This window comes from Phoenix dactylifera, chromosome 4 (assembly GCF_051530095.1).
Source record: "Phoenix dactylifera cultivar Ajwa chromosome 4, Ajwa_hap1_PhDact_Kaust_v1.1, whole genome shotgun sequence".
NCBI lineage: Eukaryota > Viridiplantae > Streptophyta > Magnoliopsida > Arecales > Arecaceae > Phoenix > Phoenix dactylifera.
This window is the reverse complement of record NC_143193.1, coordinates 53,906,346-53,921,451: the sequence shown is the minus strand read 5'-3', so window position 1 is coordinate 53,921,451 and position 15,106 is coordinate 53,906,346. Positions and strand designations below refer to the sequence as shown.

At 37.2% G+C, this 15,106-nt stretch overlaps 1 protein-coding gene and 1 long non-coding RNA gene across 6 annotated transcripts; both read left to right on the top strand.

The window, feature by feature from the left end:
- Positions 1–2,434: 2,434 nt before the first annotated feature.
- Positions 2,435–8,870, top strand: LOC148714166 (uncharacterized). The gene is made up of 2 exons (XR_015977456.1): positions 2,435–2,568; positions 8,631–8,870. It is a non-coding gene; the product is annotated as an uncharacterized LOC148714166 (long non-coding RNA).
- A 1,168-nt stretch (positions 8,871–10,038) lies between these two features.
- Positions 10,039–15,052, top strand: LOC103705739 (glucan endo-1,3-beta-glucosidase 14-like). 5 transcript variants are annotated; one of them, XR_603833.6, is made up of 4 exons: positions 10,039–10,229; positions 12,450–13,477; positions 14,163–14,307; positions 14,722–15,052. XR_603833.6 is itself a non-coding variant. In XM_039133314.3 (3 exons), exons 1-3 carry the CDS (start codon positions 10,163–10,165, stop codon positions 14,749–14,751), a joined length of 1,125 nt encoding a protein of 374 aa, XP_038989242.2. In that variant the 5' UTR covers positions 10,039–10,162; the 3' UTR covers positions 14,752–15,052. The 5 variants fall into 5 exon arrangements, 1 of the variants encoding a protein (XP_038989242.2); XR_603832.6 differs by having other exon boundaries at positions 14,547–15,052; XR_603828.6 differs by having other exon boundaries at positions 14,529–15,052.
- The last annotated feature ends 54 nt before the right edge of the window (positions 15,053–15,106 follow it).

The following is a 15,106-nucleotide window of genomic DNA, read 5'->3' as shown; positions in this document are numbered from 1 at the left end:
GTTCAGTTGATTGGAAGATTATTTTCTTTTTCACGTATAAATTTAAAAATTTCAAATTGCATTTCTCTAGACTCCTGTATTTCAGTCATCTTTCTCTAAACTGCAATTAAGATCGATCTAGTTTTTTTTTTCATGGTTCCCTATACTATTGTTATGCATTTCTTTTCTTAGTGCAAAATCAATGTATTAAGCCCCTCTTCTAGGCTGTATGCCTGTATAGTTGAACGAAAATCATGTTTATGCTCTTTACTAGTACATACTGCATAGACAAGTAATACACATTAAGCAAATTAGTCATCTAGTAAGCCAATATATATTAGATGAATCAATATATAGTTTCTAGAACATGGTGTTCGCTAGTAAACATTACATAGCCAGATGATGTATACTTAGCAAATTAGTCATTTAGCAACCCAATACATACTTTTAGGTAAATTGATACACAATTTTTAGAACATTATATTCATCAGTATATGTTACATGGTCGGTGATACACTTGTCGACTTTCTAATACATACTACAAGCTTATTTGATACAACCCTATAATGATCCAATATACATCTTCAGATAAATCGATACACAATTTTTAGAATATGCTTTTTACTAGTATACACTACATCATTAGATGATATGCATTAAGTAAATTTGTCATTTAGCAGGCTAATACATACCTCTAGATAAATCAGCATATAGTTTTCAAAATATGATGTTTATCAGTATTGGTACACAGTTTTATAGTTTTATCTAATATAAGAAATTATATACATACTATTTTTTAGATTCAATGAATTTTTAGGTGCAAAGATTCTAGAGAAAAGAGAGATATTTGGAGGAGGAGAAAGGGACTCGGGAGGAGAAAGAAGACATCATGGATAGGATAAATGGCTTGATAAGGAAGAGGATAGATGGAGAGGCTTGATAAGGAAGAAAAAGGATGCAAACAGTTTCTCTTTGTTGACGATTTCTCTTGGCGTGTACAATTTTCTTTTTTCTTTTTTTTGAAGTTATAGGATTGATGGACTCCATTAGTAGGAGTCTTATCTTTATTTGACTTGGATTTTCTCTTTGAGATGGGCGCTAGAAGAAACGTGGCAAAATAGGAGTCCCACCCTATATGATATTCTATAGTGCCTGCCCCATATGATTTTTGTTCCATATAATCTACAAGATTATTACAAGTATTGCTCTACTTTCAGTCTTATTAAGTATACCACAATTATCAATTTCTCATAAGTTTTACAAACAATACTAGCAGGCAAGACATGGATCTGCTGCTCGCATGCCCAGCTATAGTGAATATCAGTGAGATATTTTGAGTTCAAACACCCATATACATAAAGTGGAATTTCCATGTATTTAAAAAAGAAAATTTTATATAATCATGATCGGAAAATTGATATATTGGATGAGTCATACTAAAGATAAAGGGCAAAAATGAACTGAAAAAGTCTTTTAAAAGTTGAGGTCCAAGAATTGTGATTATTCATTAGTGGCTTTATATATGTATATAGACAGATAGTATTAAGCCAAGCTTCAAAGTGCATTGTTCCTCTTTATGTTTCATGCCATCATAGCTCATATCTATGTGAAACAAATATATGCTTGGCCCATTTTAATTTTGTTTTTGGAGAAAAATAAGAGAAATGCATTCTACAGAACAAGAAATGTAGTTGTCATACTATTTAACAATTAAGATTTCATAAATTGGAGAATCATAACTATTAATGGAAAGAGGTATCATAAAGGACATCACAACCACTCGTTATTTCATGGTACATTGTCAAGCTCTAGTACAAACACTTATCAAACCCTCATTATTATAGCTGCAATGCAAGACCCAATTGTAACATTAGATTTTTTATAGAGTAGCCACGGAATGTTTTATATATACTTATTAATCTCTATATTTTTATATTTATATAAATTTTTTTATGGTTTAGCCCTTCCATTAGTTTTCTTGATTGAATGCTAGTTAAGATAAAACATGATTACGGGACAAAAATGTCTCTAGGTTTAATTATAAATGAGGCTCCATATCCAACTTTTTCTTGCTTATTTTCTTCTCTACTCGCTCAAGACTTGATTGCTATTTAAGCAACAATGAAGAGGCACAAATAATTGACACCATAATAGGAGAATACATATAGAATATCCCTATCATTTAATTTTACAAGATTTTATAGCTTAAAATATAAATATAGAAAAGATAAAAAATAATATATAAATATGAAAATTAGGGATTAATTTGCAAAAGCGTATAATATTTTAATTCAGACATTATATTATAAAGATAGTTTGTGCGGGGGACTAAATAAAAAAACCTAAGCGTTGCGCTAAACATAAATAATGATAATATAAAGGGTTTTAGTATAAAACTATCTTAGCAAACTAAATTCTATTTTTTCGAAGCCATTGGCGGAGAAAATTCGAAGGAGGGAGACAGGCGGAGGAGAACATCTAAGGGGAAACCACGGCCGCGAGAGGGCGAGGCCTGTCTACGGGGTCCTCATGCCCCAGAATTCCGTCTACATCACCTTCGACGTCGCCGGCGCCTTCAACGGCGAGCGGGTCCGCCTCCTCTCTCCTTCCTGCCTTTCCCTCGAGTCTCTACTCCGATGCTTATATCTCATCATTTTGCCTGTTAAAGTTTCTATTTTTATCAGGCTGCTTCTCATTCTCTCGTCTTGTTTGGCTGCGGCTAGGGTTTGGGATCGAGAATTTCTTTCCGGGTCGATCGTTTTCCCCAATTCCGTTATTTTTTTTTTGAAATTGCATTGTTTTTTATGAAATTATTTGGAATTGATAACACGGAATCTACCCGTGAATTGTTCCATTTGTCGCCTACGATCGAGAATGGAGGCTTCTAGATTCGAGAAAGTGGTAGTGATGGTTTTGGTTTTATAGGTTTTCTCCAACCGCGAGGTCCCTTTCGAGGCGAAGAGGTGTAGGGATTTATATGGATTTAAGTCCCAGTTAGTTTAGGATGGGGATTTATTAAAATTATTATTTGCAACCTGTAATTACTATTGAGTTGGACTTTTTCTTCTGTACTAAATTCGTCTCCTTCTCTGCCGATATCAACACAAGACCTTTTCTGAAGAAAAAAAAATCAGTCATGGGTCCTTATGTTTAGCCAGATTTAATTTTAGTTTCCAAACTTCTTCCATTGAGACATCGGCCCTCGAGTTGCGACTTGATCTGGACACAGACCGCCTCCCTCCCTCCAGCTTCGTGGCCGGCACTGAGATCTTGGAGGTGGAGTCATTGATCGAGGGGATCAGCGTCATCATCTCCTGAGGGATATCTAAAACCCTTTGTGAAAATCCTACTTTTTGATTAGTCTTTCTGAAATGTGGTTGTTTTGATCACTACTTTATAGGCACTGCAATCTTTTCCTGTTGATGGACTTTTTGTCTTGAATTTTGATTTGAGTGGATATTGGATTTCAGTTTCTTGGGGCCTTCTAGTTGGTGGTGTAACCTAGTCATCTTCACCAGTTAACATGTGAGGATTTTTGGTGGGTGTTAAAAGTAACTGTTGATGAACTTCTCTAAAAAAATTTGTCTTTGATGAACAGAATTGGTCAACAAGTAGTTGCTTTATCCTTGAATTTGGATGGATATGTGGTATTGGGCCCACTGGTTACATATCACTATAGCATTGTTTATCAATTTGACAGAAAACTCATGAAACAAACTTAGCTGCTTTCCCCCCTTTTTTGAGAGAGGAATTTGGGAAAGCCCTCATCAGTGCTGCAGTTTTTACTTGATTTGAAAGAACGTAATTTTCTCAAAAAGAAAAGCTATATATGCTGATAATCATTATGGTTTTCAGGGTGGCTTGGTCTTGGTTTTAGGCCCAGGTTGGCATCCGATGCCTGCTTTTGTCATCCTTTCGGGCTCTTTAGCTTCTCTTCCATTAGTGTTCATCCGTGAGCTTCTTCGTCCTAAAATGGCAGAACTGTGCTGGCAGCTTAGATTATAAGCTAAATAACTAAGGCAGATTAAAAAGAAACTTCTCTAACAATTTAAGATCTCTCTTGTCAAACAAAGGACCTTTGAATTTATAATGTACTGAAGTACAATTATCTTGTTGAGGTAGCTTTATGAAGCTCTGGCTAGAGGTGTTTTACTGTTTGATGGCCCTGGAGTCAAAGGATTCATACATTTGATATTATTGTTTTTTCCTTTCGACAGGAAGGGAAGGAAAAAGATTAATTCTCCTTTCTTGCAAAATCTTCATATATCTTGCATTTGTTGGTTGATAAGAGGATAAGGGGACTGTAAGATTGGCTTGTCCATTTCAATAAGGGGTGGTCCTTTATATAAGAAGTCCAATTCTATAAGTTCATTGTAATTACTGTTGTTTTTTTTTGGTCTTATCTTCGACAATCTGTGTCTTTTACGTTGTTCTTTGATATCAAAGCAAAAGTCTTGTATGTGGATCGCTGACTTATGAATTTTTACATTGGATGCAGATTATGAATAATGTGTTTGTAGTTATGGGGTGATAATAATGTTGGTAAATAATGTTTTCTAAATCTTAGGATGATTTGTGGTTCAGTAAGGTTTGATGCATCATTAAAAAACAACATGTTTGAAGGACATGCTGGTTGTGTATTGTTCAGAAGCCTACGTGACCGAATAATGTCAAAATTCTGAAAATTTGGCTAATCTGTGACATGGTAGGATTATTTCATTTTACCCAAGTCTAAATTATTTCTTGGTTCAGCAGCCGTTCAGGGTTTACGATTTCAGTAGGAAAGCAGTAGAGAATGGAAGAGCCATGGGATAGATAATAAGTGGGTGAAAAAGTGCTGCAAACCATATATTAATGAAAGGTATACAAAATTTCGGTGCATACCTGCCACAGGAGAAATGCTTCAGCAATGTATTTTTATCAATAAAATAATCACTTGTTCTGATTTGTCAGTTTATGAGGTATTTCTTACCAACATGAATTTATTTGACATCCGACTTGATTCTAGGAAGTTGCATGGAGAAGTAGTTCTTTGATTTTCTGTCTGGCATTTCAAAAATGCATGAGCAGAGTACTCACTTTGAATGAGCTCTGAAGCTTTAACTTGTGAATTATTGTCCTGTGAAATCTAATTTCTTATTTTATTTGAGATTGGAATTAGATGATTGTGTGCATAGTGAAAACCAAGAGAATGGGAAGGCAGATAATGCAGATAATAGCAAACATTTTGCAACCTGGGAGTAGGAGGAGAACTAAAAAAGTGAAATCCTTCTCTGTATTTAATGTGTTTTTAAAAGGAAGATAGTTGTGTAGAAGTGGCAGCTTGGCTGTGTGCCGAAGTAGTTTATCTATAAATACAATTGCTGCTAGGCTTAGAGGGTTGTTGAAGTAGGATAGGACATGAAGTCTGGCACAAAGTTTTTCAGTTGGAAAGGGATGAAATGGTTAGTGTCTAAACCTTCAACAATTATAGCATTGGGAAACTGTGGTACTTAAGAATTTACTTGATCCCATATTTTCTAATGGTTCATCTCTCCTAGGTGTATAAGTAATATAATGCTCATGGGGCTTCATTTTTGAGGTCCCTTCAAAACTCATGGTATCAATAAACATGTTATAGTCAATCTCTCTACTTGGAGGACAAGCAACAAAATAGAAAGTTGATGGGTCGACTTCACTTGGAATCCTTTTGTCTTCCATGATTGATTATGTGATGCAGTGTTTTTAACCTGAAAGGTCCTGGGAGAATCTGATTCTTTCATATTTTTCTTGGAGAAAATGCTGAAATTCACCCATCACCGCTTAGTTCGCCAGCCCTATGTGGATGTTGGTGATTGGTTGAATGGTAGTGGGGCACTGACTGTCGCTGTGTCCCACACCAGTTCCCAACTGCCACATAGGATCAGTGAACTGAGTAGTGAATAGATGGGTGATCTGTCATAGTACTAGTTGTGAGCTGGCTTGTTGTACCTGGAATTCTGAAAACTTGACAAATTTGTGAGGAATTTTAATTTTGGATGAGGATGCCATCCATTATGAGGTGGAAGGTGAATTACTTGCATTCAGTCATGGTGGAGAAACTTTTATCTCCTTGGCCAAGATTGGTCAAACCTGAAACTTTATTCTTGTGGTGGAAAGAGGCCCTCATCGGTGGACATGAAAGGGGGAGCAGCCTCTTTCAAGAGGGGGTCGAGAAACAAATTGTCATATCTTTGATAAGAAGAACTCTATAGAAATCCTTTTGGACAGCATTAAGCAGTGGAAGGATTGTGGGAATAAAGGTGCCTAGTGGGACAAGTGCCTTTTAGTTTGGGAACTTGTTTGTTTTCTCTTTATTTTTGGTTCTACTTTTATGGTTGTTGTCACTTCTGGCTACTTCCTTGGTATTCAGATGCTCTTTGTCCTGATCTTAATTTGACAGATATATCCTCTAGTGACTTGAGAAATATGTAACCATAGTATAGGGTGAATATGAACCCTTTTTCGTAGCACAAAAGAAAAAATATATGCGCCCTGTATAAACACTGAATGAGATGTTTGGTTTATATTTTGTTGCGTTTCTTTTTATAGTTTCAATAAGACAGTTTAGTAATCTGATAACCTTCCAAAGATACACAAAGGGCACACTAGTGCATATTCCTAGCCTTTAGTTTCGAAGTAGAATTCGGATTCTTGTGGAGCTTCAAATGAAGGACAGGAGAACTACATGCTTTGTCATAAGGCTCTGAAAAGTGAACAGTCTTAACGGAGGGGCATGAATTCTCTTGTGCTATGGTCTAAGATTTTATTGTTCATGTGCATGATTCAAGTTAAATACCTGTTAGTGGACCGGGAAAGTTGATGCTCTCTTTAAGCTAATAACTCTTTTTAGTAAGTTAGTACTCAACTTGCATATGGGCTATAATTACTCCAGCATAGTTTATTTTCTCCTTTGGTTTGTTGATGCTATAAGCTTAGCTAGTCATTTCATCTATTTAAACTGAATGTACCTTTTCTTGTAAGCACTAGACTCTGCATTCATAGTCCAAAAGAATCTACTGCAGCCTCCTACGCTTTTTCTGTTTTCCTTAATGAGGAAACTATCCAAATTAGAAGTCTTATTAAACATCTCAACATTGATTCTCTTATGACATTGTTTGTTACCTAATACAGTATGTTGTATGGATCAAAATGATGGGAACGAGGAATCCAATGAGCATGGCAATGATGAACTTCATTAAACAATGACACACAGAGTTTTCTCAGGAAAAACAAATCTGCAGTCAGAAATAAGCATTTTATGAGAAGGGTATAAGATGTACCAATTAGGAGATAACTGAACAAAATTGAGAGAAATAATATGGCCATATGCATAAAGGATACCAGGAGGTACCTCTAAACAGAACAATTCTGATTCGTGTTTGAAGGTCAAGGGATAGAAGACATAAGACAAAATATAATGGAAGTGATCAGTTAGTGAGCGGGAAGATGCTCGCAATGGATGGTAAGGAAAGGTTTATAAAACCGAGTCGTCTTTTGCTGTTAGTGGATGTGATACCATGAAGACTATGCTCAACTGTGCCTCATCTTATAGGATATGAAACACACATATTAGTTGTGTTTTGGAGATCTACAGCATCGTGGTTTGCTCGAGGTAAAGTTGTTTATGGAGCTCCTTAAACTCGAACAAGAACTTACGTAATTTCTTTGTTTGGCTTGGTCAGCTTACACGATGTCAACCATGACACTTGGAAGCAGAATGCTTCCATCTGCATACATGTTCGGAAGCAATCTTAAGAAGAGCCTTGGCCCTCTTCTGACGATTAAGGCACCATTTGGTAGAGCTTTTGGTAGGTCAGAAAGTACTTTCTAACCCTCCAAAAGTACTTTTGGATGGAACAGAGATGTTTGGTAGAAAGTTATTTTAGCTTTGCCAAAAAGTTAAAATAGTTTTTTGGAAGAAGCTCCAAAATGGAGTTTTTTCGGAAAAACACTTTTAGCATGCGTCGGAGAACTGTTTTGATTTATAAATTTTTTTTTGGACCAAAATACCTATAATAAAATATTATAATTACAGAAAATGGTAATATTAATATATAATGATAATATTTTATATATTTATTGCTGTATTATACTATAAATATAATATTATATTATATTATATCATAATACATTGATATGTTATGTGTTATAATATCAAATTATGTTATATTATTATGCTATAGTATACAATATTATATTATTATATTATAATAATATTATATTACGTTATAGTAATATTATATTATATTACAGTAATATTATACTATATCATATATTTATGTATTAATACATATTGTATTTTAATTATGCTCTATTGTATAATGCTATGTAATGTTTTTTATGGTCATTTTGTCATATCAAAAATACTTTCTCAGTTTGTTTACCAAATACATATTAGAGTTTTACAGCACTTTAGAAATGTAATTACCAAACAACAAATAATTTTTTATAAAAGTTCTATTGCCAACAGCTGTACCAAACGAGCCCTAAGTCTCAAGCCACTACAGCACATCCATAATGGATGTCTAAGCTGAAGCTCATTGACGATGCTTTACATCCTGGACTCAGTTGAGACCAGAGGCTTGGAGCTGCCTAATCGTGCTGAGCCAGGGTGTTCTCCACTTTTGCAGGTCTGATGGTGTCTATTGCATTGCTCACTCAAGGCATGTCCTTCCTAGCTTAATAATGCACACCACACAAAAAGGTAGCCGCCTAGCTGCATCTCCTCCTGCACCTCTGATGGTGTCATCTATCGTGCCGGTTACTGCTATTGCCTGGGAATAATGTGTGGTCTCTATTTCTTCTTGCTCTCCGGAATCATCCTGTACATATATACATACTGGTTTAACATGAGTTTCTTTTACATACAATACATTTACGTATATGGTTTTTGGCTGGGTTTAATATGACTATATGAGTGTCCTTTTGTCTGGGTGCAATACTATGAACGTCTTTGTGGCTCATACAGATTCTTGAGTTGTGGCTGGTTTGCTTCTGGCCTTGATTTATTTTTGTAGTTTCTGCCGTCTTCTTGCCCGGGGGTACTTGGAGAATATTTCGCCGAAAGAATGTGTGATACTTGCTTACCTATAAGAAAGTGCTGACGATGGCAATAATTAGAACCTTTACGCATGCAGACGGACAAGAATGATGGGGCTCCGAATAAAGTGTTTGCGGATAGAAGGATATAAAAAGAAGGAAACAGGAAGAAAAAAAAAGAAAAAAAGAGAGGAAGGCCTAGATCAGAGATTCATGCATGCTTAGATGAAATATTGTTGTTGTCACATATTAGTAGTTAGTATATTATCCAAGGTTCGTCATATCAATACCGGATATGGACCATATGGTATGGCATATCATGATACCATTAAAAAAAGAAAAGAAAGTATGTTAGTATGAAGGCATTCTATATGCATACATTCATGTTGGTTAATGGTTCATTTTGATGTTATTAAATTTGGATTTCAGATGTCAAAAACTATCTCACCTGGTAATCATGCGTTTTTTTTCTTGTAAAGGTTTTTATATATTTTATCTGCATGATAGGCCAAGCTCGCTTTATTCTCGTGTTGAGGGCCTTCAGAGGCAGGGATGAGAAAGGTGGGCTGGAGGGAGACAAGAAAAGAAAAGGAGCTGGTGAGGAAGGACTTGTTATGGATTAATCGCCATGGTCAGCCGGAACCTGAATTCTTTTTTCTAACCAAGTAGGGAGAATCCTTGCGGGCCCACGTGACAAGGCGGCGAGTGGTGGAGTTGCACTCGGCGGGCGAGACACGTCCGGTCTACTGCGTCATGCGTCATGCCGCGTCGGAGCACCCACCACCGTCCCCATGTCTATGTCACGCTGGGTTTCCACCGACATCTGTCGGTGGCATTCATCCCGTTTCGCCTCCGCCCAAATCCATTCAAATTAACGGGATTGCCCATATCCGTTATAATCCTGACGGGGGGGGAGGAAGAGGACACGTGTCGGAACGGATTAAGTTAGCTTCCTGAACTCTCCTTGTTTTTTTTATTTTAATAGCTGGCTCCTCTCGATGCTTAGAGCGCGAGTTCGCAGTTTAGATTTCGGGGAGAGAGATTCCAGAAGAAAAGAAAGCTCGAGAAGAGAGAAGCAGAGCCGGGTGGAATCCAGGTCGAGGGTGGTGGGTTGGAGAAAGCAATGGCAGTACGGAGCTGTCGTCTCCTCCTCCTCCTCCTCCTCCTCCTCGTCTTTTGGCTTCTCTCAGGTCCCAATCCCCCTCCTCTCTCTCTCGTGCTCTCTCGAGGTTCACTTGGAAAATCTTGGACCTTATCTTTTGATCTTGTTAAAATTCTTCTCTCCTGCATTGGTCGGTAGTTCTTTCAGATTAGGAGAGGAAGCTAGAACTGCAAGTCTTAATTTCGTGAAACAGAGCTTATCTTTGTTTTCGCCTCCATTTCCTATTTATAGATCTACGTTCTTGGAAGGATTTCTTGATGGCGTTACTTCTTGGCTGGATTGTTTTCTTTATCTCTTCACATTGATTTTTCTCTTCAATTCAATTTTCATAAACATAGGTTTCTTGGAGTTCTTGATCAACTGACATTGATAGTTTATTTATGATAAATTTAGATTTCTCGAGTTCTTGATGCCGTCAGTTTGTGGGATTATTATTTTCTTTATCTCTGTGCATCGACTTCTGATATTTTTATTTTACTAAAATTGGGTTTCTTGGAGTTCCTAATCGGTTGACTGGGAGTTTTTTCCTTTCTTTTCCCATAAGAAAGTATTAAAAGAAGCGTTGCAGGTTTCATCTGAATCAAGAATTACGAATTAATGAAGATTTTTCGTAGTTTTTGTCCTTTTCCCCTGTTTTCCCCCATAATACTTTTCGGTCAATTAAAACCACAAGTTCTCTGTCTTCTTCCCTGAAATTTTTGAGATCTCAATTTCTCCTTGACTTTTCTGGCCTTTCTTTTAGTAATTATTCTTGCGCTTCTGTTTGTGTCATTCGCAAATCTTCTCCTATGATGTGTGGACTTTCTCTAGTTTGCTTTCTGAGATGCAGTATGCTCGGTATTTTAAAGAGAAAAAAAAAGATAGTATACTATTTTTATTCTCAAATACTTAACTAAATAAACTGTATGATTAATTAATTCTTGGAGCGGACATCCACATGGCTGCATGTGCCAATGAGCATGAGCTCACCGTCATCAGAAGACGTAAAAATATTATAAAATATGTAGTGAATCCTCTCTAATTTAACTATAGATCTAGGGTCTGGTAACGAGCTGAAATTAGCTATTAATTTAAATCTAACTATTCTCTATGCGGCATGGTAGCCAAGCTGGTATTGGTTGCTGACTCAATTGGATTAGGAAAGAAAAAAGTACTGCCAGGAGCTGATTCATTTTAGAATTGACAATATAAATGAATCTCTTACTTTTCAACACCGCCACAATCACATGATCATGTGGAAGTTTATTTCAATAATAAAATGTGGAGATGGACAAGTACAACAGAAAAACTGAATATACTTTCTATAAGGTTTGGTGGAAGACAAACTGTCATTCTTTTTCTCTTTTGTTGTGTTTTTGTGAGTTTGTGTTACTAATCAAATTTAATAAAACAACTTGTTTACGGAGACCATCTTTGGACTACTGAAATTTGTTCGAAATTAAATCCCTAGATTATGATTTTGTCATCCAATTAAAGGGTACTGACGTGCTAATATCATGCGGTCTTTGAGCAGACATGAAGCATGTCATAGTTTACCAATAGTTTTCTTGTCTCTCTCTCAAATTTCACATTATGACATGTAAGCTTTAAATCTTATCGAGATTGACATTGAATTTCTAATTCCAAGAGTTGCAAAACATATTTAGCAGCTTGTGTATTCTATGGTTGTCATCAATGTACTCTGTGAAATAATCTTTTTGGAGACACGTTCAGCTTTTGTGTTCCTATAAGTAATATTCTTGCACTGTAGTGGGCCTTGCAAAAATCCAATTTTTTTCCTAATACAGTGCTTGAGAGGTTGCTCCTTTGAGTAGGGGATGTCTTTTACTTTTGATTATGCGAGATATACTTGTTTCCCATTGGAGGAAGCTTTTCAAGAATCCCACTCAAGTCCTTTTTCAAGATTAAAGAGATGTATATTTTTGTGGTATGTATATGGTTGCAAGCTTGTGATGAAGTATTAGAACTTATTGTTTCTGGTTTTATCTATTTCATTCATCAATATGCGTATCTCTGGTTACTATAGAAAGAGCTTTCTGTTTCTTCAACTGATGCTGGATAGGGTAACAAATGTTATGGCTGCTTCCTCCGGCATATTCTGCTAGAAGCTTGTTTCCTTTCTAGGGTCATCGCTAAATGAAAGTTTCCATTTTATACTGGTCATAGCAGTTGCCTAACGAATGAAAATAAGCAAGTGGTTATTCTCTTGAGTACTAAATTATTGATTCAAGAGAAATTGTTTTTACAGGTCAAGTCCTCCAAACTCTTAGCCTCACGATTGGAATCAACTATGGGCAGATTGCCAACAATCTCCCTTCTCCTACCCGAGTTGCTGGCCTCCTCCAATCCCTTAACATCAGCAGAGTAAAGCTCTATGATGCTGACCAGAAAGTCCTCAGTGCCTTTCTCAATACCAACATTGAGTTCATAATTGGAATTGGCAATGAGAATGTGTCAACAATGACAGACTTAGCAAAAGCCCAAGCATGGCTCCAACAGCATGTCAAGCCTTACATTCCACATACCCGAATCACCTGTATCACTGTCGGAAATGAGGTCTTCACTAGCAATGACACTGTTTTGAAGTCTAACCTTCTTCCAGCAATGCAATCAGTATACCAAGCTCTCGTTGCCCTCGGATTGGACAAGCAAGTGAACGTCACCACTGCACATTCCCTTGACATCTTGGGAAACTCCTACCCTCCTTCCTCAGGCTCTTTCCGCCAGGATCTCGCTGAGTATATTCATCCCCTCCTCAACTTCCATTCTATGACCAAGTCCCCCTTCCTTGTAAATGCCTATCCTTACTTCGCTTACAAAGCGAACCCGAATACTATCTCGTTGGAATATGTCCTCTTCCAGCCTAATGCAGGAGTCCCTGATCCAAATACAAATCTGAATTATGACAACATGCTTGATGCTCAGGTCGATTCAGTTTATACTGCAATTCAAGCAATGGGTCAGACAGATATTGATGTAAGGATTTCTGAGACTGGGTGGCCATCCAAGGGAGATCCTGACGAGGCAGGGGCCACTCCAGAGAATGCTGCAATTTATAATGGGAATTTGTTGCGAAGGATAGCAATGAATCAGGGCACGCCCCTGAAGCCGTCAGTGCCCATTGATATCTATGTTTTTGCGTTGTTTAATGAAGATTTAAAACCAGGGCCAACCTCGGAAAGGAATTATGGGCTGTTTTATCCTGATGGTACCCCAGTTTATAATATTGGATTACGTGGTTACCTTCCACTAATGTCATCATCTTCCAAGCGGATGGTAAGAGATCCACATCCTTCTGTGCAAAGCTTGTCATATTATTTTTCACGTAAGCATTGGGCCTTTTTGTGCTGTAGTTTATAATGGCAGATTCCTTTTCTTTTCATTCTCTTATACTTTGCTGCTTTAGTCTTTATTCATGAGATCAAAGACCTGATACAGCACAACGGCGCTGAGCTGATCCAGTATCTTTTTCATGATGAGATGGAGATGCATCAGTTACTATAGCATGCAAGTGGTAGAAACGACCATTTCTGTTTCTGTTTCTCACAGAAAAAGAATCAAACCAAATCTATCTAGTCTTTTTTTCTATTCCACTTTGTTTTCTTTAGCCAGTCAATCGTATTCTGATAATATTTCTCCATTAGGATTGTTCTAGTTCATCCTGTGCACTTCTGAAAATATAAGGGAAAATTAATTTTTGGTGGCAGATCAAATGAATGGCATTGGAAAAAATAGGAAGCATTCCAATCTTTCTTAGAATTATTTTTTTTTCTGCTGCTGAACTTGTAAGGTAGAGTAAGCTACTAATGTGGTATGTGAAGGATTAAGTGTGCTACAAACATCTACTAGAAAAGACATGTAATTGATGTTTAGCAGTCCTGATCACTGCATACCCTTTAGATTTTTGGAGGCAAAAAAAAAAAAAAAAGAAGAAAAAGGACTAACCTATCTGTAAATGCAGGTGATTCATGGGCTAGGCCTTCACATCATGACGATAGCAGCTTTCCTGTTAGCTTAAAAGCATATTATCTAGATGATGAGCGAAGTGGAGGAACAGCTAATGGCTGAGGATTTATTGCCCCCACCAGTTTTCGGAAGGTCTTCAGGTAATTGGCTGGTTGAAATCCTCTCCGTGCGCTTCTCTGTCTTGATAGGTCCAGTTCCACTTTAAGCTTAGAAAAAGTTGAAAGAGTTGTCAAACGTGACCGCTTCTGACGGTTAGTGTAGCAATACGGTCATTGGTCAAGTTTTGTCTTAGCATCAATCCTGTATGTATCGTCTCTTGCAAAGATTTCAGATTCCTATTTGTTTTCTCGTGCCCTTACAGAAGCTCCTGATATTCTAGGCGTTGCAGCCTCTACCCTTCCCTTCTGCTGTTGTTCCTGGGCTCCTTCCAACAGAGTGTCATCTTTTTGCCATGATGCGCCTGCCACGGATTCCACATACAAAGCACCGTGTATTTCTTGTGGCACCTATGATCTTTACTTATTGACCTAACCCAGATACTGTCTTTGGTGCAGGCAAATCCTCTAGAGATTCTCCTACTCTGAAGCACCCTACGCTGTGCCTGAATTTTGCTATATCACATTGTGATTGGCAGCATAAGCTGGCGACAACTGGCTCCGGTGAAAGCAACCGGCTGAAATTTAGGGACAGAAAAGCAGTTGATTTAAAAATCTTTTGTGCAGAAATAAATCGCAACGAGCAAGTAAACTTAGAAAAACTAATGTTTAACTTTTGAAGGAATAATGAATGCTCCAAGTCCATGTAACCTTCGGGACCGGCGTTTGAGATTTGTAATACTCTCAGGTTGCTATTTACTTCATAAACAATAAAGGCCATTTGCTATGAGATTGCGTGAAGAATTGAATACATTCAAGCAATCTTCAATGTGGCCGCAGCTCA